Here is a 27,683-nt window from a genome sequence, read left to right as displayed (position 1 = left end):
AGATCATGAATATTCATGAGGCGGCCACAAACGCCGGCGCCGGGGCCCTTTGAAGTCAACCGGCTGTTTCCCTCCTGCTGGTTGGTTGAGGGACGCTGTAGGTACCTTCCCTCTGGGGCGATAGGGACCCGCGGCGCTCCATCCTCAAACCCGTATTTACCCCGCGAATAAAGGCGGAGGATGAGCCGACTTCACGAAGCTCAAGGCTGTCCCTGGATTCCCGAGTTCCTTAGGGCTGCTACTCTCTCCTCTGCCCTCGGTCCTCCCCCCATTCTGCGACCACTTCCCAGCCCTGGTTGGGGAGCTCTGCCCCACTGGGCACCTCCCAGACTCCACTCAGCCACAACCAGATCGCTGCGGCCCCGTGAGTCAGGCTTTCCTTCCGCAAGAGTGGGCTGCGTGGAGTGTAGCCACGAGGCGCTAGAGCCACCAGCCCACTCCAGGCATGCGGTGGGACCTACTTTGGTGGCAGCAGAGTGAAGACTGTTGGAAGAAAATGCTGCTTTCCCCAGACTGGTATAGTGGTCAACTCCTCCCGATACTGCCCAGGTGTAAGCTCGGAATGGGGAGAGTGAAGGAGCGGGGAGGCCCCAGGGGCAGAGAACAGGAAATGGAGGTAACTCTCCGACGGGCTAAGCAGCTCCTGCTGTAGTTATTGGCCCACAGCTTTGGACTGTGAAAAGCACACTGGACCTGAGGCAGACATCTGAAGGTCTGTAACCTTAAGCAAGTCCCAACTGCTGAGGCTGTTCCCCTATCTGTAAGGAAGTGCAGAAGGAACACATAGTAGGCCTAACTTCCTGTACATTCAAGGGTGCTCCTCCTGTTGGGCCCTGCTCAGGCTTCCGTTTCCCAAACCCAAGAAAGCAGGAGACGGTTCTAGAATGGGCCTGGATATCAAGGCAGGTGCTGAGGCTAGTCTTGGGAATCCTTGAGCAGCAATCTGTGCAAATATACCACAAAGCTGGGTGGTAAGAGACTGCAGTATCCCCAAGGTAGGCTACATCTTGCCCTGGCCTCTAGCAACTCCCAGAATTTCCTGAGAGGTGAGTAAGGGTTGGGAAATAAAAGGAAAAGCACCTTCACACCTCCCTTCCTGTGGAAGCCACCAACCACCCAGAGTCCTCTCATTCCAACTGTTCTGAATGAATCTGTATGTATCTAGAGGAGCTTGGGTTCCAGCACCACAGGGATCTGGGGAGCAGTTTGGGCCCCCGGAGAAAGCTAGCTGAACAGGCTGCCTGTCCATGCTGCCTATCTCCTAAAGCTGTTCCCAGGGCAAGTCCCATCTGTATCTCCTTTATTATCCTTTGTCCTTTATTTTCCCAATTAAGACCACTCTCCCCACTACCACCCCCCCCCCACACACACACCCATGGCAGAGAACAGCTGAGCCAGGAGAAGCTGAAGAAAACAGCTTTTTATTTGTTGCTGTAAGAACCAATTACAGAATCCGAGATTAAAAAAATGGACAAAAGATCTTTATTTCTGAGAATTGGCGTACAAAAGGCGGAGGGGGCACAGGGAGGGAAGGAAAAGAGAGAGCATGGGCTGGGGTTGATGCCAGCTTAGGGGCTTCATACTCCAATTAGGAAAGTCCGGACACCGGACAGGAAGAGAAACCCCCATTAGAAAAAAAAAGACATGGCAGTCATGGCAGTGCACGCCCCCCTCCCCCAACCACCACCTCCTATGGATTTACTCTTCCCCTCCCCCATCCCTTCACAAAGGGAGGCAAAATTTTTAAAAAATTAAAAAACCCTCCCCACAAGACTGTCCAAGACAACTGTGGGTCCTACCCCCCAAAACAGGCTAGGTTCCCACAATGGGTCAAGTTCCTGCAGTGTGCCCTCCACCACCAGGTGTGGAGAAGCATGCGAAGGGGACAAGCCTCCAAGTGGTAACACCAGAGGGCGCCCAACCCCTCCAAAGACACACTCACTTGCTCCCTCCCTCCCTCACTCCTCATTCCCTTTGATACTAGAGGGAAGGGAGGTTGGATGCCCTGGGCACCCACCCTCTAGCTTTCAGCCCACCTCCCTTCCCCCACAGATGCTCAATCCTCGAGGACAATGGGCTCATTGGTGCTGGCAGGATGTGCGGGTGCAGACAGTGGGACTGGGGGCCGCACTGCAATCAGTGGTGGCTTCACCTTCAGGGGCAAGTTGGGCCGGCGGGCAGCTCGCCGCATTTCCAGATGGGTCAGAGCCTTCCGCAGGGCCCTGGCCAGGAAAAGAAGAATGGAATAAAAAAACGAAGACTCTCGAGGTGAAACCCCACATTCCACACTCCAGTTCTGCCTTCCGGCCCATTCTTTCCTGACATCCCCATTCTGCACCCAGTCTTGCTGGAAGCGGTCTTGCTCAGAACTATTATCCTTACCCACCAATCTGGGTTGTCAACCTCTCAGCCCCTCCCATGGTGGCCTGCCTACCTGGTATCCTTTGTGGCCACAAACACCACAGGATTGGGGGCATCAGCTGGGTTTAGTTTCTGACGCTTGGCTGCTGGCTGTGAGCTTGAACGAATCCCTGAGGCCAGAGGCCTTCCATTGGCAGAGAAGGGAACCCCTGCTCCTGCCATCTGGGGGGGGGGGGGGGGCAGCACAATGAGAGAGGACTCACAGATTCCAATCAGAAATAAAAGCCCACCCAATCAGCCTGGCCCACTCCAGCTGTCAACTCACAGTTTCATAGGCCCGTTTCACCATAATGCCCCCCAGACCCCGGTTCTGGGTCAGCTGGTTTCTGTTGATCGGTGTCTTGGTACCCCGAGGTGTTTTTGGTTTCAGAGGCGCCTGGGCCACTGCCATGAAAAATGTAAGAGAAAACTTAAGAGAACTTTCATGCTTCTTCTTCTCTATGTAGTTTCCCTGGGCATCCCCAAAAGCAGTGATGGGGGGAGGGGTCTGGCAAGCAATTAGCACATGGGTGTGACCTTAGCATTCACTATGGATAGCTTATGAGAACTGTTATTAACGTACAAAAGTACAGGCTGTTAGACTAAATCTCTTTGGACTTTGACAGTGAAAGGACGACAGAGAACATGACACCACCTAACCGGTTCCATCCCCTACCCAGATCTTTGACGATGGTTGCCAGCGGCAGCCGCACCAGCGGGTGAATCTTCAATGGAGTCTTCGCAGCCTTAGGAAGTCGAATGGAGCCTAGAGGACAAAGAAGGAGGTTCTTGAAGGGGCTTCGCTATTCAGGCCTCTCCTACGGCCAGGAGACACATCTACTCTCCTACCCAAGCGCTGTGGCCTGCTATCCCTGCTGTCATTAAACATCCTGAGCAACACTGGTCTCTGCTCTGCTTTCTGGCCAGAGCATCCCGACCTGCCACTAGCCCCACCACTCCTGCCCTTACACTCCGCCTTGATGGCATTGGCATTGATAGGGGCATAGGGTCGTCGGGCAGCCCTCCTCGGCTGTAACAGGTCCCTGCACATGCGTCTGGCCAGACGGGTCAGCTTTGTGGTCTGGAGCAGGAATGTTTGCCTGTTCTTAGCCAGTAGCTTGGCCCGGTTGGCGCTGGTCGTATAGGGGGAGAGACTTTGGGCTTCAGGTCTAGACAAATGACCCCTCGAGTGTGGCTCCTGCAAGAAAGACATGGGAAAAAGGGAGAACCCAGATGGGCACTGAGGCTCTCCTTTCTTCCATTCTCTGCAAAAAGCCATTTATTCCTGCCTGATCTCTTTACTGCCATCCCAACCTACCTGTCTCTCCAACCATCATCGAGCACCCCCTCCCCACCCACATATACATCACACCATCACCAAACCATCACCATTTAAGGGGTTGGGTATTCTTGCCTTCATCTAAAGCTCACATCAATATGCCTACTGCTCTCCCCTGCCTATTCCCCATCAGTCCTTACTGTTGTGCCCCGAGCGGCCCCCTCAAGCTGGGTCGGGGTCTTCAGTCCCCCATACTTCTTCCAGTAGATCCAACAGGAAGCACAGAGGCGGCACTGCATGTTGGGTGGGCCCCAGGCATACCACTGAGCAGACTGTGTGGCTGTAGGAGCGTGGAGAGAAGGGAGGAGGCTTGGGAAAAATACGCCACCTGAGCCCCTCAGGTCCTTGGGCCAGAGAAGACCTCACCCACCCCCAACATCCCTATCCTTCCCTGGAACTCACTGTGGCAGCTCTCACAAGTCAGGCCCTTCTGGAATCCAGCGCCATTCATGCCAGGTTTCGAGCCCACAGAGATGATCTGGTTAGGATTTGGCTTAGTACTAATGGGAACAGTGTGGGGAGAAACCAGGAACTGGTCAAGGAAGAGAATCCCATTTCCACCTCGTCTCTATCACCATTTGACTCTCTGACCCTGACTCCTGCCCACTGCCAATCACTGAGAAAAGCATGAGTTGGGGGAGAGGGGAAGAAAAAGAAAATGCGCCAGCCTCCCCCACCTACCACACTTACTAGGTAGGGATATAGACTTGTTTTAGTTTGCTGTCTGCTTCAGCAGCTTTCAATCTTTTCTGCAGGAAAGGAAAAAAGAAAGAAAGAGAAGGATCAGAGCACCTCTGCAGGAGGATGTCATCAACTCCCAAAGGCAGAAGTGAGCAGGAGGCCCCTGGTCCAGCCTTCCCAGCCCAGCCCGTACCTGCTGAATATAGCGGTCTGTGGTCTTCCACATGTAATAAAACTGGACTATGCTGGCGAGTGACTTCCAAGGCAGCTAAGGAGGCAGAGGAAAGAAAGCAGAACTGGCATCTGACCCCAGGTCCTGGTTCCCTCACCTGTCAACTCTTCCCCACCTCTCCTCCCAGCCCCATCCACTTACAAAGTCCTGGCGAATATCATTGAAATCCTTCCCATACTTCTCCAGGGCCTCCTCAAACAGCATGGCCTCTGAGGCAGACCACTCCTCCATCTCATCCCGACATAGCACCGGGCCCCCCTGGGGCACCAGGGTCGACATGGCTTTAGCCAAGTCATAGCCGTTCCTCTGCAGCGTATCCATTGCATGGAACTACAGAAAAAAGGAAACAACGCTGATGGCCCGAGCCCCTCCGCACCACACTCTCAGAGACCCTTCTCCTCTCCTGTCTCCAGGCTCTGCAGGTCCCCACAGAGCCCAGCCTGTCCAACTGCCCAGCCGCCTCTGCTTACCAGGGTGATATCTCGGGAGGCGGCGGCTGCGCTCATGTGCAGGCTTGGCTGCCGAATGGAGCTGCTGCAATCTAGAGCTCTTGCAAAGGTGCCCACAGCTCTGAGGGAGAGATTGGGAAGTCAAGAGGGAAAGAAGAAGGCATGAGTGGGCTGAGGAACTAAGCCAAATAAGGAAAACACCCATGCCAAAAAAAAAATCAAGTCCACCTCTGAGAATTCAATGCAAGATGTCCACACCGCCCCCAGCCCATCTTCCCCATCCACCCACCCCTCACCGGGCCACCACGAGAAACTGATCAATCTGCCGGTCTGTGAGAGGGTTGTCTGGGTCCCAGACCTTCATCTCCATCTTCTGTTGGTTCCGATTATCAGATTCTCCTGGGGAACAGGACGATGGCAACATCAGGGACAGGGAAAGGAGGATAAGTGTCTTGACACAACAGCACCTCGTTCCTCCTGGCCTCCTGCCAGGATTCTATCAGCCATCTCAACTCTCCGACTTCTCTTCCCAACTGTGCTCATTTGCCCCTCTCAGGCTCCCAGGGTCCCATACCGTCAGGGTGGCAGCATAGAGCCATGAAGACTATGCAGCGTACAACTCCACGGCACACCATTCACAGACCCTACCATGTTCAATGACCCAGTAGCCATACAGCCCGTCCTGCTGCTTACCCTCTGCCAGGCGATCTGGGATCTCAGCTTGGTATTTGCAACCAACTCTGATCTCCCCCTGATCAGCTAGAAGTGTCTTCTGCACAGGGTCAAACACCAGTGAATAAAAAAAGCAGTCCTGGAGATGGGAAGAGAAGGTAAGCAGGCAGCAGTCCTCAGAGGCGGGGGGCAGTGGGGAGGATCCAGAGTTCCCAAGACAGGCAGTCTGTCAACCTATACTTCATCACAGTTCTACTTTCCTCTGGCCTCCTCTTGGGGCATACCCACCCTGCTCCTTCTCCCAGCACCTCTTTCTCACCTCCTTTTCCAAGTACTGGCTCAAGATGTCAGTCTCATTCAAGAGGGTCACACTGCATTTCCCCCTACAGAAGAGAGGTCCGAAAACCCTGGGTGAGCTCCTCATTCCCTCGCCACAGTACCTCCAATACACCACCCCCTCCTCTCCAGCTTCTAAAGAAGTGCATGCAGGCCACAGTGGCCTGGACTGTCCTATACCGTATGTGCGTGGCTGGTAACGATTCAAACTGCCGAGAAAGAAAAAGCTCCCGGTGCTTCAGCTGATGTCGCTGCTGCTCCGACACCCCTGGCTGCTTTGATTCCTCCTCAAACTCCCCTGGGAGATGAAGGAGGAAGAAGCCAAGTCAGAAACTAATTCAGAAAGAAGCCACCTTGGAAACTCTAACCCAGGGAAAACACTTCCTATTCCAGCTGGCTTTTTCACGTTCCCCGGGCATCTGCCTCTCATACCCTTGGCCCACCAGCTTTCCCGCTTAGCCCTCTTCCCCGTTATAGTGCTCCCAACTCCCCATCACTAATGCCTTGCGAATAGCTGCTGAGAGTGCAAAGAATGCCACAGAGACACATCCCAAACCCAGGTGCCAATGCTCAGACGCCACTCACAAAGCACAAATCTGCCCACATTAGGCCCAGCAAGAATATTACACTCGTCTCTCTTGCTAAACCAGCCTGAGGTCCAGAAACCCAATAAGGTGAAAAATCATCACACAAGGTTGTGTTTACCGTTCTTCTTTTCAGATTTCAGGAGTCTCTTTGCTCTTAAACAAAATGCAACCCTAACTACCCTTCACTGTCCACTTGGCTAATGATAGTTTGTTTATGGGGCTTCCAAGGACAGTACCTCTCAAGCCAGTGCCAACACCTTCTTCCCCAAGCACTGCGACTTTGCCCTGAAACCTTGGTGGAAAGGGTTAACTTGGCTGGGGGCCAACCAAAGCGGGAGGGGGCAGGACAGCCACAGGCCCAGGCTCATTGGTGCATTGTTCCCAACCTCAGGGAGAAGGGGGGGAGGTGGGGGTGCAGCAGGCTCCACCCCTCGCCTGTGTGCTCCGGAAACCCTGTGCTCAGGCAAGGGGGGGGGAACCACACCCCCCCACCCCTTCTGATTGGACAAGGCCAAGGTCAGCCCCTGCCAGATGGGGCTGGAAACCCCAGAGGGGCAGAGAACTTGGTAGGCCTAGCTCCTCCTTAACCCCTTCATGCCCAAAGCCGCCTGAAAGAAGGAAAGTAATTTCAGAAGGAGAAACAAGAGGAAGAGGAAAGAAAGCCAAAGCAGGAAAGGAAAAAGAAACAAAGGAAAACTGAAGGAAATATGTTTTTTAAAGGAAGATGAAGACATAAAAAGAAAAAATAAGGCAAAAGGGAAAGATGTAAAATGGAGTGGTGAGAAGACAGAACGGGTGAGAAAGAGGAAAAAGGGCAAGAAAACTTTTCTAACTTCCTATTCTCTCCCTTCAATGTATTCTCACTACCTTGTGATCATAAAATTAGGCCGCTTCCCTGTTACGCAGGCTTCTAAGTACAAGCTCTTCCTCTTCAACCTTGACCTTTACAGTCACCACCCATTGTCTCAGTGTACCCAAAACTGTCCCCCAAGGGTCTTGCTTCTCTAAACGCCTTCCTCATCCCCTATTTAAATACTATCATCTCTTTTACACCCATCATTCAGATACACACAGTCACACACAGGCCATTTTCTGGCTTTCCTTATCTTGGTCTCTCCACGCTGCTTCCAACCCCAACATGTAAAAACAGGCCTCCCTCCGCAGACCAGGCATTTCCCACCCCCAAACTCACACCCCTGCTTTGGGCATGCTACCAGGGGAAACACCTGCAGGGACATGCCCTGGCCTCAGATCATGGGGAGGGGGAGTCGGGGGGGGGGGGGTGAGGGTGAGGTGGGGGTGCGAAGACACTCACTGGCATTGCTATCAGCCAGGCTGTTGAGGCTACTAGAAATGTCCCTTCGCCGGAAAAGGCACACAACCTTTGCCTCCACGTTTCCATTTGCAGTCTAAGGGGATAAAAAATGGCAGTAAAAATTGGTCATTTAAAGGTGGAAACATATAAAGAAGAAACTAACAACAGTGAATAAGGTTCTAACGGGTGTAAGTAGAAAAACCCAAGAAATTATGGATAAAGAGACTTACACTTAAGGACAGACTTCCAAACTTTTTTTTCCCCAGACTGTCCCTTTCCTTAGCCCCCAAGAGATAGACCAGGAAAGTTCCCACTCAACTCTCAAAAGCCTTTCCTGAAAACATCCAATGAATGAATGAATGAATGAATATGAATGGGCACTTAGAATAGGGTTGGTTCCCCACCCCCACCCCTCTGGCCTCCACCTGAAGTTAGTGACCTCAGAAGAAAAAAGACCCCCCAGGAGGGGGAGAGGGGAGGCAGGACAGGACAGGGGTGGGACTCTGCTCCACTCACCTTGTTGAGCTCCTCAATCCGTCGAACCAGGTAAGGATTGCTAGAAGAATTTTCAAAATAGACATAATCTGTAGGAGGGGGTGGGGAGGCATCGGTAAGATCAGAGGAGGAGATGGAAAAAACTGAGCACCAGGGTAGGAGAGAAAAGTAGGCCCGAAAGGACCAAAAGGATAAGGGTCCAGGTAGAGAGGACGCTAAAATGTGGAAGTGGAGAGACTACGAGAAAACAGGGGGTTTCCCCCACCACCACCCCTGACCACCTAGTTCTTTTATCAAATCCTTCACTCAAAAGTGAGCCTTAAGGAAGAGACGAGAAGCAGGGGGTCCCCCTGCAGTCCCCACAACTCAGCAGTGGAGGTGCACCCCAGTCTCGGCCGAGCGAGCAATTGTTGACTCCAGCGCAGGGCCCTCACCGTGTAGAACCCAGGCGCACAATAACGCCCTGGGGGAGGAAACCTCCCGTCGGCTCCCGCTCAGGTGGCAGAGCGGTCGCCCCGGCCCCCCGCGCCCCCTGCCTGCCCTGTCAGCTCCCTCCGAACCACTTTCCCAGGCCCCGCTCCCCGACCCAGGGGCCCCCGAGGCAACCCTGAGAGTGCCGTCGGGGCTGCCCGCAGCCTCTCCCGGGGCCGCGGCGCCTTCCCCGCGCCCTCGCTCCCCATGTTCCCGGTTCCGGTTCCGGTCCGCGCCCGGGACCACGCCGCCCCAGGCGCGGCTCCCCGCACTGCCGGGTGCCGAGCCTCTCCGGCCCCGGACCCCGACCTCCCCCGCCCCAGACCCCGCAGCCCCTGCGCCCGGTACTCACCCCCCACCCGGTACATGTTGGCCGCCATGGCCGTTCCCGCCGCCGCCTCTGGACGCACAAAGGGGTCCGGGAGGCTCGCGGGAGCAGGGCTCGGCTCGCAGCGAAGCCCCAAGCGCGGGGCTGGCGCTTCGCGGAAGTCTCGGTCGGGGCCGCGCAGCCGGCACCTCCGCCGCCTCAGCCGTCGCGGTTCATCCCGGCCCGCGCTGTCGCCGCCGCCGCTACCACCTCAAGCCCGGGACGCCGAGGCCAGCGCCGGTCCGCTCGGCCTCTTCCGGAGCGAGCTCGGCTCCCGCCGGACCGGAGCCAGGCTCCGGCTCCCCACTCCCCGCTCGCCGAGCCCCACCAGATGTTGGGTTCTGCCGGCCGCGGGGAAGGCTTGCCCTGCCCGCCTCGGGGTTCGCCTCCTTCCGGAACACCTTCGGCCGATCCGGAGAACAAGGCCCGGCCCTCGACTCAGGTCGGAGAGCGAGACCCCAGAGATCGGCTACTTCCGGAAGAGATTCGGCTCCCTCCGGCCAACCGCGGCCCGGCGCTCGGTTATTTCCGTTGCAGCTCGGCCCCTCCTCCGAGGGCGGGAGAAGAGTTGGGCTTAACCCTCTCCTCGCCGGAGCCCTGCAGCTCCTCCTGCGGCCCCGAAAGACTCGCGCGCCTTTGCGCTCGGCCCGGTTATTTGCAAGCGGCTTTGCCTGTTATTTGCATGAGCGGCCTACGCTCCCCTACCCTTTCCAAACTCCTCTTTTTCTTCATCGCCACCCCCACAGGGCCCCGGAGGCGCCCAGCCGCGCCCCACAAAAGGACTGGGAGGCGACTTTGCTTTTGGTTTATTGCCCCTCAGCAGGCGGCGGGAGTCAGGGCCCAGGCTGGGGCTGCCCGGCTCAGCCAGCGGGTCTCTACAGTGTGTGCGGGGGTGCCATTCGCCCCCTCCAGGGAAACGCGCGATCGGGAATGTCTCGAAGTCCAGGAAAGGTCGGCCCCTGGTCCTGGGGGCTTCGGGTGGGGCGGAGCCGCGCCGCAGGGCCGGTGGGTCCCCTCCCGCAGCTGTCAGACGTCGAGAGAGGAGGCGGGGGACAGGGAGGGGGTTCGAGAGGGCGTGGCGGGCGCCGGCCCCGCGCTCCCAGCGCCCAGCACTCGCCACTGGAAGATGCTGGCGTCCTTGCCGCCCAGCGAGATGAGGTGCGAGTCGTCGTGCGTGAACCGGACGCTGGTCACGTGGCTGCCGTGGCCGCCGTACACAAGGCTCGGCGCCTGGGCGGGAAGGAGACCGAGTTGCGGCGGCCGCGGAGCCCCGGGCCCGCCCGGCCCCAGAGGCCCCGGGAGGCCTCACCTTGGCACGCGCGCACGGGTACTGGAACAGGTGCACTTTGCAGAAGTCGTCGGCCACGGCCACCACGCGTTCGTTGTGGGAGCGGCACAGGGAGTTGATGTCGGTGCCATCCGAGCCGTCTGGCCACACGCCTAGCACGGCGGCCGGCCTCAGTGCGGCCTCCTCCCCGTGGCCACCCACGGCCCAGGGCCGCACCGTTTCCGACGCCCAGGCAGCCGCGGCCACCCACCGGCCGCGTTCCAGGCAATCCTTCCCAGTCCCGACAGCCCAGGGCCTGAGGGGCCTCCCGGGCTGGATCCGCCGGTTTCTTGACGCCCGCCCCTCGACACATGCCCTGCGTCCCGAGCCCAGGGCGGGCTCCACCTTGCCCCCCACCCCACCCCTCCCGCAAGGTTCCAAGGCCCTGCTCACCATAGACGTGGAAGCCCAGCACGCAGGTATAGGTGGCCCACTCCCGGTCGCGGCTGTCATAGCGATTCCTCAGCAGCTTGCAGCCTCCAACCACGTCCCCTGGGGAGAGAGAGCCCACCCAGCTCAGCTCTAACCCTGCCCTCAGTCGGGAAGACACCGGGAAGGGCAGGCTGGAAAGACAGGCTTGAGGTAGTGACATGTGATCTGGTCACCGTGGCAGCCCTCAGCCCAGGACAAAACCCAGCCCCATGTGCTTCCTGAATTCTTGCTGAAGTTCTCCGAACAGCTTCTCATCGGTTCCTCCTCCCTAGATAAGTCAATCCCTCCACACCTGCCCGGAGACACTTGTCCAGAACAACCTCTTCCTAGTACATTTTTCAACTCCCTCAAGTCCTCGTGCGGAAAGACACGGTGTAAAACTGTGGGGGGGGGGTCCAAATCACAGTATTTCTCCTATGTGTACAATTCCAACCGCATATCCCCCTCCCTATGTAACAGCCCCTCCACCTGGAGTTCCCTACATACTCTCCCTCAACCGCTCCCAACCAGCAGCCCCCCTCAACCAAATAAAACCCACCTGGTTACCCGTCCCCCATGCTCTCCCCTACTTTCACTCACAGTAAAGGATCTCATAGTCCCCAGAATTGGACATGATGAAACTCCCATCCTTGGACCAGTCAAGATGAGTGATGAAGCTGGAGTGACCCTAGGAGCAAGGGTCAAGAGACTAAAAATGTAGCTACCATTTCCCCTCCCCAGATCCCCCTAGTGCATTAGACCCCTTCAAGGAGTTTACCTGCTATGGTAATGCCCCACCCTCCACCCCAGCTTCCTCACCACACAGCGGCCAAAGCGGCTGGACTTGGCACCATCACTGGAAACGCTATAGATGTAGATCATGTTGTCATGGGAACCGATGGCCAGGTACAACCCATCTACAAAGACAGTCACTCAGAGAAGGAAGGGCCAGGGACAGGTCTGGGTCCGGGGTGGGGGTGACTCCCACCTGGGCTGTACCGGACCACTGAGAGCTGCTCATTGCCGTCAGTGATGTCCGACACGATCTCCTGGGTCTCTGTGTCCAAAACCAGCCACCTGGAAGGGAGGGGGTGGAAAGCAGGTGAGAGGTTACCTGTCCTGGACAAGGTGGAGGTTGGAAAGTTGGACTCTCAGAGACACAGACAGAACAGCTGTGATGAAGACAAGTTGCCACTGCATCTTTTTTTTTTTTTTAAGATTTTATTTATTCATTTGACAGAGAGATAGAGAGCACAAGCAGTCAAAGAGGCAGGCAGAGGGAGAGAGAGAAGCAGGCTCTCCGCTGAGCAGGGAGCCCGATGCAGGGCTCGATCCCAGGACTCCGGGATCATGACCCGAGCCGAAGGCAGCCACTCTACCAACTGAGCCACCCAGGCGCCCCACACCTTTTTTTTAAAAAAGAAAGGGTTGGGGTAACTGGGTGGCTCAGTCAGTTGAGCCCCTGCCTTCGGCTCAGGTCCTGATCCCAGGGTCCTGGGATCAAGCCTGGCATCGGGCTCCCTGCTCAGCGGGAGGCCTGCTTCTCCCTCTGCCCCTCCCCCTCCTCATGCTTTCACTCTCCCTCTCTCTCTCTCTGAAATAAATAAATAAAATATTAGAAAAATAAATAAACAGAGAGGGAGAGTGGGGAGAGGCAGAGGGAGAATCTTAAGTAGGCTCCATGCCTAGCACAGAGCACACGCAGGGCTCCATCTCACTACCCTGAGATCATGACCTGAGCCGAAATCAAGAGTTGGACGCTTAACCAACTGAGTTGCCCAGGTGCCCCCAACACTGCATTCTTATGCTAGGAAACCGGAAGGGGCTAAGGAGAAATAAAGGCTGAGAGGCTGAGATGCCTCTAAGAAAGGAGTACAAGGGCTGAGTAGGAGGACCTTATGGAGTCGTAAGCCTGTCACTTCCCTTTGTTAGTCTCTCCCAAACCCCTCCTATCCACACTGCTCCTCTATCCTAAGCTGCCACGTCCTCCACTCCAGGCCCGGAGGGGAGAGTGGTTGAGTGATGACAGTTGCCACAGGAGAGCAGGGGAGGCCCGGGCTGCAGAGAAAAGCACTGGGAAGGTGCAGTTGGGGCTTCTGAGCAGGCAGCAGCCACACTCCTCCCCGCCCCCACACGCACACCCCACAACCGGGGAATGCTTCCCATACCTCCTGCTTTCCCCTCCCAGGAATCCTGGCTCCTCTCACCTCCCTGTGTTCAGTCCTACGGCCACGACTGCCCCACTGGGGTGGAAGTCAGCACAGAGACCAGTCTCCTGGGAGGGGGGAGAAGGTGAATTCAAGAAGATGCCTTTCTAGTGAAGGTTCCCGGATGGACACCTCGTCATGTTGGTAACACCAAAGCCTTCTCCTCCCAAGGATGAGACGGGGAGGAGAGGGACAGTAGACCTGGGGTGGAGGCAGGGTGTCACTGGAGCCTAAATGAGGCGATACTCAAAATATTTAACAACCAGAACTGAGCTGGGAAGCTGTGCTGGAGAGTAACCATTTGTTGCTGGATCGAGGGGAGGTCTGGGGCTTCGGGGGCAAGGGGGCAGTGCTCAGGGGGCACTGGAGGCATCTGCATAGAAGGATGGAGATTTTAGTAGCCCTTATAGCCATACCAGTACAAACTGGTGGCCTCTGGGGAGAAGGGAAAAGGATGTTGGGGAAGGAGTGGCGGCCACAGAAGCCATGGTGGGCGTGGCATTGGGGAGCCAGGGACGCGGGGCTCTACCTTGAGGTCAATGCTCCAGGCCAGCGCATGGCCCTCCCCATCCCATAGGCAGAGCTGCCGGTCATGGCCACAGGTCAGGAAGCGGTTCTGGAAGGGATGCGTGCAGAGCCCCCAGAGCTCATCCGTGTGGCCCTGCAGCGGAGCGTGGGCTGTCACCTCTGCCCCGCCTCAGTAGCTCTTCCTGCCCTCCTCCCCCACCCCAGGAGCCCTCGGCCCCCCAACCTGGATTACAGGGGAGAAGCCCTGAGCCAGATCTCCCCTCAGCAATGCATTCTTCGTGGTTCCCACCAGCAGCTCGGAGCCCAGCCCCTCCGCAATGGCCCGCACAGCCCCGAAGTGTTCAGGAATCTGCGGGATGGTGGCGGGAAGTCAGGGGCCCCCTGGCCATTCCTCTTCCTCCTCCCTACCCCCCGACCCCAGCCTAGCCCTCACCTCAGCCTCCTGGAGGGCCACCAATCCCGGCCCCCACTGGACCAGCCGGCGGTCCCGTCCACCACCACTCAGCACAGTCCCATCCCGCCGGAGACAGAGGGCAAAGATGGAACCTTCATGAGCGTGGGCCTGGGCTACAATCCCGTAGGTCTCTGTTGGAAGACATGAGTGGGTCATGCCGTAGGGGTGCCGGGAAGTGGGGAACTTGAGCAGCCCTGACCGTCGCAACGGTAATAATAATAATAAGAGTAATAATTCCCAGCTATTGAGTACCTACTGAATACGGTCTCTGATCCTCGGCTATCATTTTACCCAGTTTACAGACTGGACAACCGAGGCCCAGAGACGTGAGGTAACTTCCTAAAGGCCAAACGAGCAGCGGCAAAACTGAAATATGACCCCAGGATCTGGCAGACTCCAAAGCCCCAGCCCTGCCCCTTTGCCATGGTGTCCCTACCCTTCCAGACGGCCCTCCTCTAAGAGGGCTTCCTTGGGGCCCACAGACAACTATCAACTCTCATGGTAAAAAAAAAAAAAAAAAGGAAAATCTTCTTCTTTGTTCCCACAGACCCTCTGGGGTACTGGACTTCCCAGGAGCCACCACCCCCAACCACGTACCTTTGGCCCCACCCCTGCCTGGGGTCCTGGAATCTGAGAGGCTCCGCCCCCAGGTGAGAATGTTCCCCTCTGAATCCCCAGTGAGAATGTCTCCATCCGGGAGGAACACAAAGCATGGGATAAACTTGGGTTTCTTGTATTTCTGGGGGAGAGGCAAGCAGAGAGCAGGGGTCAGAGGGAAGGGCAAAGACTGAAAGTCATGGACCGTCGCTGGGTGGGGAGTAGTAGGGTCTACAGTCCTCAGACCAATCCTCCCACCTCTGTCCTGTCCTCCCACGCCACCCCGCACCCATCCACGCCTCACCCCGAAGACACCCTGTTTCCGGGTGAGGGTCCCGTTCCCAGGAAGCCCTGCTCCTCCGCTCCAGTTCCAGAAGTGAACGTGGGATTTCCCGCTGGTGACAATGCAACTGCTGTCACGAGGGCTGAAGCCAACGGCCAAGACTGAGTCATTTGTACTCTGAAGGGAAGATAACCAGATTCAGCCACCCCAAGCCCTGAGCACCCTCACTTTACGCGACTCTTCAGTGTGCATCCTGACAGCTGGTCTGCTGAAGGCCCGAAACCCCAGGACAAGCCTTCCTGGTCCCCTAAGAGCACCCCTCCCAGTTACTCATGATGCCAGGCCCACCCTAATGCCTAGCACGCTATGGGTCCCTCGGGAGGCCAGAACTTCCAGAGTTCCCTTTCACAGCCTCAGGGAGGCTAAGAGGCTCGCTCCCCGTGACCCAGCCAGAAATGAAGTCAAGGTACGGGAAAGTCTGGAGTTCGCCGTGCACTCCACTGCTCTTAGCTCCCTAAGCTCAGTGCCCCACCAGGCCACCCGGACTCGCTCCTCACCTTGATCTCAGCCAGCTTTGTGCCTCGGCTGCAGTCCCACACTGACAGCATGTGCTCATTGGAATCATCCACCACACAAAGAAAAGCACCCTGATCCTGAGAACGGGGGACACATCGGAGGGGCTGAGTGAGGCCTAGAGGTCTGTGGGCTCACAGTCATTAGGCACGGCTGCCATCACGGGTGGAGCGGGCAGAAGTGGACACCTGTCCCTTTCTCAGGAAAACCGGCTGGGTGGGGTTCAGGAAGGCCAGAACTTCGGAGGCGTCCTGGTGAGGTGCAAGAAGGAGGTTCCTGGGCAAGGAAGATGGGGGCTCTAGAGGCTTTAGGGCCAGCTCACCGCCACTGAAAAGGCCAGGGCTCCCACACCCCGCTCGAAGGCCCCCAGTCCAATCTCCTGCAGCTTCAGCAGGGTCTCTGAGTCCCAGACGTGAACCACCGGCTGCAGGGGCTGGTGGAGTCAGAGAAGGGGTCAGGGATGTGAAGGAAAGCCAGGCTGGAATTTCATCCTGTCTGCCTGGTGTTTGACTTTGGCCTTACCTTTCCGTCTTTATCCACTCCCGCTGTCTGTCCTGAGGCTACACGAACACCATCGGGGTGGACGGCCAGGCTAAGTGGGGGAGGAGACGCTCTAGGGAAGGGGGTCGGTCTCTCATGACCCCCCAGGACACTTTCTCCATGCTTGGAGAGCAGCCAAGTAGCAGCTTCCCTCCTGCTCCTCCACACCCGCCCCGACCCTGTTCCTGCCAAGCCCACCATCCCCACGCCTAGGCGCTGCCCACTCCCAGGCCCCAGGCCCCTCACCATCGAACGCAGTCCGTGTGGCCCCGGTAATGTCTCTGGCCGCCACCTCCAGGACCCCCTGGGCCTCCCTCAGGCCGATACAGCACCACCACGCAGGCGATAAAATAGACCACCTCCCCAGAGCGCAGCACAAACAGATTAGAGCGGGAGTCACGACCCCTGTACCCATAACTGGAGTGGGGATCACGGTCAAGGAAAGGGTCAGACCAAGGGCAGAATGAGGAAGAGAGGGGGCAACGAAAGAGCTTCTGGCTGGCAGCACCGTTGGCAGAGGATGGTGAGGGTGGGGTCAGAGGGCTTCCTGATACCGCAGACCCAGGAGGAAACCATAAAGAAGGGGGGGGTTCCCAAGATGGGAAACGTGGCTCCCATGGGACTGGAGGGGGCAGGATACACCCAGTCAAGGCTGAGGGTCTCCGGGGGTGGGCCGCTGGGCAGCTCCTCAAGGCTGCGGATGCCAGACGGGAGGTACATGGTAATGGGGCGGCCGCGAAGGAACATCTTCACTGAGATGCCTTCTACAGAGAAAAGGGGGGTGTCAACCACCACCCTGCAGCCTCCCTTTCAGGAAAGCCAGAGCAGAACTCTACCCACCACACCTCACAGGTCCCCCACAATAGCTCCTGGGGCTGTAGCCCAAACCCCAAGTCCGTCATCCCAGTTCTTCCAGACTCCTCTGTACATACCCAAATTATAGTTGCTCCTCCGAGACCCAGGACCCCCGGGGCTGGAAAGGGGGTCTTTCCCCCCACGGCTGTTGGGAAGAGAGAAAAGCAGAGGGATGGGGTCAGGTCCCAAGACCTAAGTGGGAAAGGGCAGGACACAAGAAAGGAGGCTCCTCTAGAGCCTCAGTCACCTCTGCAGGCTTTTAGTCTGCATTCAGAGCATTCAGGGCCCCAAGTAGATGGGCACTTTCAGCCCCATGTTAAGAGATGAGAAGGTTTAGGCTAAAGGGGCAGAGCACACGGCACAAAGCCCTAAAGCCTGGTGAGAGGCAGGGCGGCATGGCAAGGAGGGGCCCTTTCCTCTAGACCACCAGGCTTCTGGCTGGCCTTTTCATTTCTCCATCTGTAAAATGGGACCAAAGTGAATCCAGAATGCACAGCAGGCCTGCCTTTCAGGGATCTGGGAGGTAAGCAAGAAAGTCCTTATCTCGCCAGAGGAAAGTAACAGGTGAATTCCACAAACAGCTGTCCCTAGATTATAAGGTAGTAATATCTCTTCAGAAAATAAAGGAGACCAAGGACAGGACTCGAATAAACACTCAGGTGTCCTGGGGCCTGTAGGCACTCTGAGACAACTATACTCAGCCACTAGAATCTCCCCTTGCTCTCTAGAAATAAAGCCTGGTAGACTGGAGCAGGGAGCTGAGGAGTAGAGCTGAAACTGTGAAAACAGTCATCCATGAAAATGAAAATCATGAGGCCTTTTGGTACCTCTTAGAATCTTGGAAGGAATGTGGTGATATGGTAGAACCGGAGTCAGGAGTAGGGTTCAAATCCTAGCTCTAGCTGTGTGACCCCAGGCAAATGACTTACCCTCTCTGAGCCTGCTTCCTCACCTGGACAATGAACCGCATGAGACCACCTACCCCCCAAGGATGTCGTGGGAACTGAATGAGGTGGAGGAGGTCGAGGGTTTAGCACAGAGCCGGGAACACAGCAGGCGCCCCAGGAGTGCTTGTTCCTTTCTTCCTGTTGGGCAACGAGGTCCCCCCACCCCACCCAGGGAAGTGAGGTGAGGGATGTGGAAAGTCAAGAGCCTGAGCCTGGGGTGGGGCAGGGGGCGGGGCGCGGGGGGAGCCTCGCCCACCTCTCTGTGCTCCCTGACCGCAACAGCAGGTTGGCCGAGGAAGCTGCCTTCCGGGAGAGTTTCTGCCGAGGCCGCTCTGAGGGGGATGAGGAGGAGGAAGAATTTCTCCGTGGCCTGGTAGGAGCATAGTGAGCAGGTAAAGATCATTCCCTCCGCTCGTGCTCCCCAGTCCTCCCCCCCCACCCCCGCCCCCCGGCCAGGCTCTGCCGCGGGACACTTACGTGTCTGCACGCTGTGGGGGCTGCACAAGCCTGAGGACCCCCGGGGGGCCGGGGGAGCCAGTACCACTGCTGCTGCTGCCCCCTCCTTCAGACTGGGTCCCACCAGGCTCTTCGCTGCCCCCCTGGGGGGCTGGGGGCCCATTGCTCAGGCCAGGGGGTCCAGGGGATGGCTCCGTCTCTGCCTCTGTCTCGGTCTGGGTGCCCCGGCTCACCAAGGAGGGGCCGCATGTGGGTGGCAGTCCTGGGGGCACTGCAGGGCTGCTGGGGAGACAGTGAATCAACCTGATGCCCCTAAGAGGTCCCTGGAAGGAAGAGGAAGAGGGTGTGTGACAACAGGCATACCTGTCCCGCGGCGGAGCGGGCGTGCCAGGGTCCTGCAGGGGGGTGGGGGGCACGTGCAGCCGCAGCAGGCGGAGGGCCTCTGCCAGGGCTGCCTTTACCAGCTCCATCTCCTTCTCCTGCACCTGAAGCCGCCGGCTCAAGGACTGCAGGGCCTCCGGAGCAGGGCCCTCACCTGGGAAAGGGGCGAGAAGCACTCAGAACGTGCCCAACCCCGAAGAGAGGGGTTGAGGGGATTCTGTCTTCCCCCAAGTTTGCATTTGTCCAATAGGACTACCCCCTTCAAGCAGCCCCAGTCTTGGAGGCTGGCCCAGAGGGGAGGAGACGGGTGGTAGAGGATCAAGGGCCTCCTTCTGGCAGGGCAGGCGAGGAGCCTGGCAGAGCTCCCTTCCTGCTGCTGTCTCAGCCTCCGCAAAGGCAGGGAGCACCATGGAGTACCAGGGGGGAAACATGGAGTACCGCCCAGGAACGTGGGAACCACCGAGGGAGGCGCAGTGCGGGTGAAGGATGACAGCCCACCGCAGAGCAGGCTCAGGTCTCCCCGGAAGGCAGAGAAACTGAGGAGGGGGCGCAAAAGAAGAGGGGGACAAGAGACTACAGTCATCTGAGGGCTCAGAGGACCGGGAGAAGAGATAGAGACTGACCGGAGAGGGTATCAGTGGAGACGGAGTCATAGTGAAGGTCCCAGGGTAACGGGTCAGAAGGAAAACGACCCGAAAAACCAGGGGAAGAGGCCCAGAATAACACAGGGGACAGAGAAACATCGAGGGGCCCAGAGTAACATGGGGAGTGGATGACGTTGAGAAAGTTCGAAATGACAGTAGGCGATCCAAATAACTGGGGAGAGCGACCTGAGGAACAGTGGAGGATGCTCAGAGCCCCTGAGGCCGAGGAGCACGCGGGTCGCCACCAGACAGCCGTCGGGCACTGGCAGCGGCCGACCGGCCGGCGCTCCGGGAAGGGGCACGCCGCCCGCCCCGCCCCGTACTCACCGGGCCCCCCGGCCCCGTCCATCCGGCCCCCGGCTTGCTCCGAGCGGCGGCGGCGGAGGAGGCTTCTAAGCCGCCGGGGCCATGGCCAGGGAGAGGGGAAGGGGAAGCACCCCAGGGCGCGCGCGCACGGGTGCCGTGCCACCCCCCGGGGGCGCTGTCGGGCGCGGGGAAAGGGCCTGGAGGGGGCGCTGTGGGGCGGGGGCGGCCGGCTCCGGGGCCCGCCGGGGCCTCGGACTCTCCCGGGGCCGCTCTCGGCTCCCGGGGGTGGGGTGGCGGGGCCGTCCCGGGCCCCAGCGCCGCGGCACAAACAGGCGCCGGACGCGGAGCCGCCAGGAAGCGCGGGAGGGGGGGCGGGACGAGGGGGGGGCCGGGCCGCCTGGTAACCCCTCCCTGTCCGGGCCTCGCCGCTCAGGACACGGGCAGGGCCAACCCGCTGACCCCCGGGCCCCCTCCGGGCCTCCGCCCTCCAGGCCCCGCCGGAATCCCCGCCCCCTGACTCCCTGGGGTCCTCTCTGGTCTCCGAGCCCCCAGCGCCTAGCCCCTAGGGCCAGAGCCGACCGGCCCCTCCCCACTTCCGCGAGGGGGCAGGGGCGGGGTCACGAACTGGGCCCCTTGCCCGGGGGCGGGGCTTTTCCTAAGGGGCAAGGCCAAGGCATCTCGAATTGGGGCTGGCAGGGGCCAGGGCAGCGGGTTATTAAGGCTGCGGGGGGGCGCGGATTCCCAGGGTATTGGGGTCAGGGTGGCATTAGCCCAGCTCAAGCCGGGCTGGGCTGACTCAGCATCGTGCCGCGGCCAACCCTCGTCCCTGACAGCTCTGCTTTCCCTTGGGCGGAGATGGGAGATGGCCCCGGTGTTGCCCCTGGTGCTGCCCCTCCAGCCCCGCATCCGTCTGGCACAGGGGCTCTGGCTCCTCTCCTGGCTGCTGGCGCTGGCCGGTGCCCTCGCCCTCCTCTGTAGCGGGCACCTCCTGGCCCAGCTGTGGCACCTCCACACCTTCTTGGCTCCCTCCTGCCCATTTGCTGCCCTGCCCCACGTTGCCCTGGCAGCCGGTGCGGTGGCTCTGGGGACAGGGCTGGTGGGTGCGGGAGCCAGCAGGGCCAGCCTGGATGCGGCCCACTACCCTCCCTGGCGAAAGGTCCTGGGCCCACTGCTGGTGGTTGGCACTGCTGGGGGCGGGGGTCTTCTGGTCCTCGCCCTGGGGCTAGCCCTGGCTTTACCGGGGAGTCTGGACACCGGGCTGGAGGAGGGCCTGGGGACTGCCTTGGCTCACTACAAAGACACAGAGGTGCCCGGACACTGTCATGCCAAACGGCTGTTGGATGAGCTCCAGCTGAGGCACCACTGCTGCGGGCGCCACGGGTACAAGGACTGGTTTGGGATCCAGTGGGTCAGCAGCCGTTACTTGGATCCCAATGACCAGGACGTGGTTGAGTGAGTGTTTTGTTTCCCCCCTCCCCCACTCCTCCTGGCCTCCTTCCCCTCCTTCGCCTCCTCCTCCCTCGAAACCCACCTCACCCCACAGGCAATAAATAGAGCAGAGCGTAGTGATTGAGAGCCTCGGGTTACAGATCTGCCGTTTATTAGGTGTGTGACCCAGGGCATGTTACCCAACTGCTCTGGGCCCGTTTCCTCCTCTGAAGAATGGATATAATAGGACCTATCTTACAGACTTATTGTGAAGGTAAATAAATTATGCATGCCTCGCACACAGTAAACCAGTCAGCAAAGGTCTTTCGATTTTCCCTTCTCAACTCCTGAGCCCCGTAGCTTCTCCCGAGGCCTCTATTTCCAGACATCCTAACATCCCTGCCCCTCCCTTTGCAGCCGGATCCAGAGCAACGTGGAAGGCCTATATCTGATCGATGGTGTCCCTTTCTCCTGCTGCAACCCCCACTCGCCCAGACCTTGCCTGCAAAGCCGGCTCTCAGAGCCCCACGTCCACCCTCTCTTTGATCCCCGTCAGCCCAACCTAAACCTCTGGGCCCAAGGATGCCACAGGGTGCTGCTGGGGCAACTGCAGGACTTGGCGAGCATGCTGGGCAGCATGCTGGCTGTCACCTTCCTGCTGCAGGTGAGTTAGCAAAGTGTCTGAGGGCTCCCTCCATCTGGCCCCCCTCACTGCCTCCAGCCCTGGCCCCAGGAGCAGTTGACCCTCCCTGACCTCTTTCTCCCTGCCTTCCCCACAGATTCTGGTGCTCCTGGGCCTGCGGTACCTGCAGACGGCACTGGAGGGGCTTGGAGGAGTCATCGACGGGGAGGGAGAGACCCAGGGCTATCTGTTTCCCAGTGGGTTGAAGGACATGCTGAAAACAGCGTGGCGACAGGGAGGGGTGGCTGACACGCCGGCACCTGAGGAGGCCCCACCAGAAGAGGCACCTCCTAAGGAGGGTCTACCTGAGGCCTAGTGGCCTGAACGTTCGGGTGGGAAATGGGGGGGGAGGGGGGGAGGGATGGACAAGACCGAAAACCTCACAACTCCTTACCAAGGCTCCGGGTCGGGGAGGGGGGATCCCTGGGATTAGAGGAGGGGTTAAGGATAGTCACGGAGCTGGAATGGGGGCGGCGAGAAAACTAGGTGTCCAGGGCCTAACCCTGTGGCCAAGAGCCACCGGGGAACAGAAAGCACCCAGGGTGATGGGAAGGTGACATGGGAAGGACTGGAGACTGGTCCTGGCACACAGACTCAATAAAGCTTTTGGACTGAAGCCACTGATCTTCCTCTTCCAGGGGGTGGGGGGCCCTGGGAGAACTGATTTCTGTCTGATAGAGAAGCCAGGACGCCTAGGTGTTGACTCTGGTAAGGATCAAACGCAAGAACCAGACGTGCGCAAAGAAGGAAACCAGAGGCCCCTCCAGCTTGAGATCTTTTATTCTGGAGGTAGGAGGGGGGTCAGCATGCTCAGGTGGGGAGGGTCCAGCCCAGCTCCTCCAGCCCCCCAGTGCATGCCCAGCCCCAATAAGTTACCCAGTTGCTCAGCAGCCCTCCCTCCTGAGTGTCTGTCCTTCTGCTCTGCCCCAGACGGGGCTGACCTGGCTCAACACAAGGGCCGCTTGTCCCCAGCCTGTGGGCAGTGCCACATGGCAGGCTGGGGGAGGGGAGAAGCAGCTGGGCCACGCCCTGGGGCTGAGGGGGCAGAAGGGCCGCCCCTGGCTCTGAGGGGTCAGGATTTGGAAAACTGCATCCTGGGCAGGCCAGGGGCCCAGTCCCCCAGGTTCGTGCCTGACGCGGTGGTAGTCAGGGTGGGGCTGCCATCACACCTCAACAGCTGGGTCTGAGCCTCGGCCCTGCCGCTGCAGCTGCTCTTCCTGCTTCATCTTGGGCTTCTCTGTCCGTGTGTGCCACACCAGAACCTGTCCCGGGAGCGTTTCAGTTAGAGCTGGACCCAGCTGTAATGAGGCCTCTGGGGCCCTCAGTGTGGAACGGATTCTCTCACCCCCTCTACACACGCAGCGTTGGCTGCAAAGTGTGAAAGGCAGGGGCCTTTAGTGCCTCTAAAATGGGCCTTACCCCTCCCTTACCCCCTCTGTGCTACGTGGGTGCCCAGGAGACCTCTTTCCTTCCCTGGCTCCCAGCTTCCCCTACAGGAGAGTAAGCAAGGTTGAGTCCAAGCTCTGGAGGGTCCCTCCTGGTTCAAACACCCATCCTTTGATCCTTCTCCCCAAAGCCTTACTCCGCTTCCCCCATCACCATTCCATATCCCAGAGCCAGGTTTCTGCCCACCTCCAGCTCCTTACCCGAGTGCAGTTAGCTGCCCGTGGCTCCAGGTCCTTGGGATCCACGAGGTGGCTCAGGAGACTGCTCTCCAGGTGGCCCCGGGGAGCAGTGGCGTCGAACTGGGCACTGGGCTTAGCCAACAGCAAGGGCAGGGCAACAGCAAATCCTGCCATATCCACTGGGAAGGGCCTGTTGGGCTCCCATGCTGTGTGGAAGCCCACAACCCGGCCATCCTGTACCCGAGGGCCCTCAAATCGCAGGCCGCCCACCAGCCCCACGGGCCACACTGAGACACCACGGGTCCAGCGCATCTAAGAGGTCAGGAGAGAAGAAACAGACAGAGTGTGGCCCCGGGGCAAGGGAGCAGCAGGAAGGGCCGCTGCGGCCACTCTGCCCCACTGCTCCCCCTCCTCCCACCCGTAACCAAGGCAACCGGCGAGGCTGGCCCCACCTGCCTCTTTCCCCATCCCCCCGCCCCCCCACCGCTCACCTCCTCAAAGAGTTCCCGGCTGTAGGTGTTGTCATCATCTGCAAAGTACACGACTCCCCGCGTGCCGGCTGGAGGGGGGTCCTTCTCTCCCCCCACAGCGCCCCCTCCGCTCCGCAGCCAGTCCAGGGCCCTGTTCCGTTGCTCTACACCGCGGGGCCGAACCCAGCCGGGCTCACCCTCCCTGAGCCGCTGGGCCTTGGGGGTGAGGACCGCCAGGTGTGTGAAGAGGAGGCCCGAGGCAGCCAGCAGCCGGGAGACCAGTGGGGTGGGGCCCTCGGCATCCTCCACCAGCAGCCAATGCAGCCGGGGCACCAGGCTCAGTGTCTGGGACAGGCGCACCAGCTCCGCTTTCTGCACCAGCCTGCAGGGGGAAAGATGCACGGGAGGGCGAGGGGTCGGCACCATCTGCTCACTCCCGCCCCTACACGTAGCTTCTCCTGGGTCCCTTCCAGTAACCCCCATGGTCTTTCCCAACCAACACCCAAACTCCCCTTCTTGCCTGTCAACTTCACACTGCGCTCACCTGCCCTGTTCCTGCAGCCCATGTCCGGCAGCCCCCTCAACCTCAGGGCTCTGGCTGTGGGAGACTACAAGTTAAGGGCACAGGCTTTGGAATCAGACAGATCTGGGTTTGAATGCCAGCTTGGTAACTTAATAGGGGAGACACTGGGGGAAATGGGTCAGATCTCCCCACACCTCAGTTTCCTTGGCTATGAAAATGAGAATAACGGTATTTTACAACAATGTTGTCTTAAAGATGAAATTATAATGACTTTCCAAAATACCAGGAGGGCCAGGTCCTCTTCCTGGGTTTCCAGGTAGAGAGATTTAGAGGAGCCCTTTGCCTCATTCCTCTCCAAGGGAGGATTTGCCTGAGTTTAGACAAGAAACTGGGAAGGTGTGGCCCAGTCTCTTCTAGGCTTCTTTCTCCTGCAGTTTGGTCTGTCTGCCCCAGGGGTGGTGCTGTGTGTGTGGAAGGGGACAGGGTCTAGAGCTGCCTGTGCCTACATGGGTCAGCCACCTGATTCCAGGGAGGTGTTGGAAGGCTCTTTAGCTATAGATCCAAAACCATGTTCCCCAGTTGGTTTGTACCCCCAAAAAAACTACAAAAAAAAAAAAGGAAAGCCCTTACTTAGCACAGTGCCTGGTAGAGAGTAAACTGTAAATCATAGCTGGTGTACTATTTCTAGACCCTAGTATGACTGTAAGGCCAAGCCCTTTCCTATTTCAATTTAGTCAGGGATCCTCAAACTTTCTCACCAAAGGATCCCTGAGAGAGAGAGTGAACTCATGGGCAAGCTCAACATTTCCTTGAAACTTTATTGTTCTATCTTAAAATGTGTTAGGAACTGTGTATTCTATTTCAGAGTATACCCGTCTATTTTACTAGGAAAAAAAAACCCTTTTCCCACAAATCTTTGAGGAGAGCGAGCTGTGGTTCATTTATCTCGTCATTTGGCGTGCCCTAGTTTGAGGCACATCACCTGGCCCAGTGCCTCCCCAAACTCATCATCAACCCCAACCTCCTGGCCCATGCAGGCCTCTGGGGTACACCAGAGCCCATACCTGGCGTAGGTGGGGGTAACAACATAGATAGTAGGCAGGGCCTCAGGTTCGGGGGGCTGGGCAGGGGCAGGGGGTGGACGGCGGAGATCGGCTTGCAGCTGGGAAATCCTCAGATCCTTCTGCCGAAGCTGCTCTGCGGCTGCGCGCAGGGGAGGGAGGCAGTCACATGGCTGACCTGGTCCCAGGAAGCAGGGATGGGGGCAGAGAACCACAGCATGTTGAGCATCCCAAAGGGGCATAACCTTCTTGTTCAACTAGCCAGTGCAGGAATCTCCTGACAACTTCCCCGGCAGCCACACCCTTCCTTCCACACCCTTGATTGGGGGTCGGGGGGAGCTCATGGCCTCAATCAGCAGCCCCCTCCAACTGCAATCAATTCCATCTGTTACAGCTTTCACTCGGATATTGAGCTAATCATCTGCCTCCATCCCTTCTACCTGCTGATCCGAATGTTGCCTTCTGGAGCCGTAAAGAACAACTAGATCTCCTGAAACAGGGCTGTCTTTTAAATACCTGAGGATCAAGCCCTAAGCCCTTGTCTCTCTGTGTAAGAGGCAACGTTCCATCTGTTCCCTTGGCTGTGTGACCAAAGACTCATAAAATTCAATGATTCCGTTATTGGATAAATATTTATTGAATGCTCCTCGTGGGAGGCACAGCCTTAGGTGCTGGGGATGCGGCAGGGAGCAAAGCAGACACGGTCCCTGCCTTCATGGAGCTTTCAGTTTAGTGGCATTGGCAGACACTGAGCAAAGAAACAAATTAGTAAAATCACTACGAATTGTGATAAGGGCCACGAAGGAAACACGTAAGAGAATAAAAGAGAATCCAGAAAAAGAGGAGTTAACGCTAGCTAAGGTGGTCGGGGAAGGCCTCTGAGGCGGTGACATTTGAGCTGAGACCTGAAGCATGAGAAAGCGGCGGCCAGGAAGAGCAGGGAGAAAAACACCGCAGCCAGAAGGAACAGGTTAAGAGCTTGAGAGAGCAATGAGCGTGGGCTTTCGAGAACCTGTCACGCAGCCAGTGCGGCCGGAGCGGAGCAGAGCGAGCGAGTGGGAGAGGGAATGGGGCTGGAAAGGCTGACGGCCACAGGATCATGCGGGGCCTTGCGGACTCTGGGAAAGAGTCTGCATTTCATCCGAGGTGCGGCGGGAAGCGGCGGTGCATCCTAGAGAGGGGAGAGCGCCGGCGGCCGCAGAGGGCTGTGGGAGGGCCGAGCCGGCTGAATGGTGTCTGCGCGGGGGTTCATCCCCAGGGCGGGATGCACGGCGGCGGGCGCCCTCGGGCGGGCCCGCCGCACCCCCGCCCCGCCCCGCTCACCGAGCTGCACCAGCGCGTAGAGGAGGCCGGCGATCGACACCAGGAAGTAGGCGAGAAACACGTTCTTCAGCTTCAGCTTCATGGCCGTGCCGCCGCCCGGGCAGGCGGGGTCCGGGGGGGACTAGGGGGTCCCCGCCCCCCACCCGCCCGCCCGCCTGCAGACCCCGCCCCTGCAGCGGTCCCGCCCCGTGTCCCGCCTTCCTCACGCTCCGCTCCACCGGCTCGCGCGAGGTGGGAACCGCGGCGCCCGCCAGGGCCCACTTCCGGTCAGTCTGCACCCCGCCCCTCGGGTTAATTTCCGGTCCCTCCGCCTAGTTCTGGGAACCACGGGAGTGGGTGACGTCACATCCGGCGTGGCGAGCTCGCGTGGCGGGCAGTGAGAAGCCTGGTGGGAGCGACTTTGAGACCTTCCCCTTGAACCCCAGTCCCTGTGCGATTTCGTCATTTTCATTCATTCACTTTTCAACCACAGCACCCAGTAAGAGTTCTACAAACGCCTGTTACACGAATGAATGAAATCTTGGGACTTCTCCCGTGCCAGGCCTGTGCCCTCACGCATTGCATTTCTCACTCTAATCCTGAGACAGGTGGTATTGTCCCCATTTCACGGACAAGTAGCCAAGGTTGACAAAAACTATGAAATTGCCACTATGTAGTTTTCTATGTCCCTTCTAGATACCTGTCTCCAAAATCTGTACCGTTTCCTCTGACCCACGTT

At 58.5% G+C, this 27,683-nt stretch overlaps 4 protein-coding genes across 8 annotated transcripts; 1 reads left to right on the top strand and 3 right to left on the bottom strand.

Moving 5' to 3' along the window:
* Positions 1 to 1,400: 1,400 nt before the first annotated feature.
* Positions 1,401 to 9,981, bottom strand: MTA2 (metastasis associated 1 family member 2). Its single transcript, XM_045893517.3, has 18 exons — positions 9,330 to 9,981; positions 8,528 to 8,595; positions 8,012 to 8,105; positions 6,290 to 6,407; positions 6,093 to 6,156; positions 5,795 to 5,912; positions 5,398 to 5,500; positions 5,123 to 5,222; positions 4,794 to 4,982; positions 4,614 to 4,688; positions 4,430 to 4,488; positions 4,142 to 4,239; positions 3,880 to 4,019; positions 3,370 to 3,598; positions 3,077 to 3,166; positions 2,687 to 2,805; positions 2,435 to 2,583; positions 1,401 to 2,222 (listed from the first exon to the last, which is right to left on the bottom strand). Exons 1-18 carry the CDS (start codon positions 9,355 to 9,357, stop codon positions 2,057 to 2,059), a joined length of 2,007 nt encoding a protein of 668 aa, XP_045749473.1. The 5' UTR covers positions 9,358 to 9,981; the 3' UTR covers positions 1,401 to 2,056.
* Positions 9,982 to 10,133: 152 nt separating this feature from the next.
* EML3 (EMAP like 3) lies at positions 10,134 to 20,044 on the bottom strand. Of its 5 annotated transcripts, none has more exons than XM_045893514.3 (22): positions 19,875 to 20,044; positions 18,886 to 19,057; positions 18,544 to 18,804; positions 18,323 to 18,436; positions 17,197 to 17,264; positions 16,905 to 17,028; positions 16,511 to 16,681; positions 16,247 to 16,316; positions 16,047 to 16,157; positions 15,709 to 15,804; positions 15,173 to 15,328; positions 14,869 to 15,010; positions 14,251 to 14,402; positions 14,041 to 14,166; positions 13,819 to 13,950; positions 13,290 to 13,357; positions 12,071 to 12,159; positions 11,902 to 11,999; positions 11,683 to 11,770; positions 11,065 to 11,163; positions 10,654 to 10,784; positions 10,134 to 10,574 (listed from the first exon to the last, which is right to left on the bottom strand). In XM_045893514.3, exons 1-22 carry the CDS (start codon positions 19,894 to 19,896, stop codon positions 10,371 to 10,373), a joined length of 2,694 nt encoding a protein of 897 aa, XP_045749470.1. In that variant the 5' UTR covers positions 19,897 to 20,044; the 3' UTR covers positions 10,134 to 10,370. The 5 variants fall into 5 exon arrangements, with proteins under 5 accessions (XP_045749470.1, XP_064432373.1, XP_045749471.1 ...); XM_064576303.1 differs by having other exon boundaries at positions 16,905 to 17,025; XM_045893515.3 differs by having other exon boundaries at positions 18,544 to 18,801.
* Positions 20,026 to 22,315, top strand: ROM1 (retinal outer segment membrane protein 1). Its single transcript, XM_045893518.3, has 3 exons — positions 20,026 to 21,305; positions 21,699 to 21,945; positions 22,061 to 22,315. Exons 1-3 carry the CDS (start codon positions 20,716 to 20,718, stop codon positions 22,277 to 22,279), a joined length of 1,056 nt encoding a protein of 351 aa, XP_045749474.1. The 5' UTR covers positions 20,026 to 20,715; the 3' UTR covers positions 22,280 to 22,315.
* Positions 22,316 to 22,725: 410 nt separating this feature from the next.
* B3GAT3 (beta-1,3-glucuronyltransferase 3) lies at positions 22,726 to 27,231 on the bottom strand. The gene is made up of 5 exons (XM_045893509.3): positions 26,966 to 27,231; positions 25,646 to 25,820; positions 24,080 to 24,440; positions 23,610 to 23,900; positions 22,726 to 23,225 (listed from the first exon to the last, which is right to left on the bottom strand). Exons 1-5 carry the CDS (start codon positions 27,045 to 27,047, stop codon positions 23,127 to 23,129), a joined length of 1,008 nt encoding a protein of 335 aa, XP_045749465.1. The 5' UTR covers positions 27,048 to 27,231; the 3' UTR covers positions 22,726 to 23,126.
* Positions 27,232 to 27,683: the final 452 nt, after the last annotated feature.

This window comes from Mirounga angustirostris, unplaced genomic scaffold, assembly GCF_029215605.1.
Source record: "Mirounga angustirostris isolate CCGP_5_RB_7025 unplaced genomic scaffold, mMirAng1.0.hap1 SCAF_13, whole genome shotgun sequence".
Taxonomy (NCBI): domain Eukaryota; kingdom Metazoa; phylum Chordata; class Mammalia; order Carnivora; family Phocidae; genus Mirounga; species Mirounga angustirostris.
This window is presented reverse-complemented; position numbering and strand designations above follow the sequence as displayed.

Bases quoted from the DNA above. Each gene is read 5' to 3' on its own strand.
- MTA2 (XM_045893517.3), bottom strand. From the start codon at position 9,357: ATGGCGGCCAACATGTACCGGGTGGGGG. The intron at 3,599-3,879 runs GTAAGGACTGAT...TCTTTCTTGCAG, and splicing joins GGGCCGCTCGGGGCACAACA to GAGCCACACTCGAGGGGTCA. The intron at 2,806-3,076 runs GTAGGGGATGGA...TTTTCATGGCAG, and splicing joins AACCATCGTCAAAGATCTGG to TGGCCCAGGCGCCTCTGAAA.
- EML3 (XM_045893514.3), bottom strand. From the start codon at position 19,896: ATGGACGGGGCCGGGGGGCCCG. The intron at 18,805-18,885 runs GTATGCCTGTTG...CTGTCTCCCCAG, and splicing joins CCCGCTCCGCCGCGGGACAG to CAGCCCTGCAGTGCCCCCAG. The intron at 10,575-10,653 runs GTGAGGCCTCCC...CTTCCCGCCCAG, and splicing joins ACCCGTGCGCGCGTGCCAAG to GCGCCGAGCCTTGTGTACGG.
- ROM1 (XM_045893518.3), top strand. From the start codon at position 20,716: ATGGCCCCGGTGTTGCCCCTGGTGCTGCCCCTCCAGCCCCGCATCCGT. The intron at 21,306-21,698 runs GTGAGTGTTTTG...CTCCCTTTGCAG, and splicing joins AATGACCAGGACGTGGTTGA to CCGGATCCAGAGCAACGTGG. The intron at 21,946-22,060 runs GTGAGTTAGCAA...CCTTCCCCACAG, and splicing joins CTGTCACCTTCCTGCTGCAG to ATTCTGGTGCTCCTGGGCCT.
- B3GAT3 (XM_045893509.3), bottom strand. From the start codon at position 27,047: ATGAAGCTGAAGCTGAAGAACGTGTTTCTCGCCTACTTCCTGGTGTCG. The intron at 25,821-26,965 runs GTGAGCGGGGCG...TCCTGGGACCAG, and splicing joins CTACGCGCTGGTGCAGCTCG to GTCAGCCATGTGACTGCCTC. The intron at 23,226-23,609 runs GTAAGGAGCTGG...CTCCCGGGACAG, and splicing joins GGGCAGCTAACTGCACTCGG to GTTCTGGTGTGGCACACACG.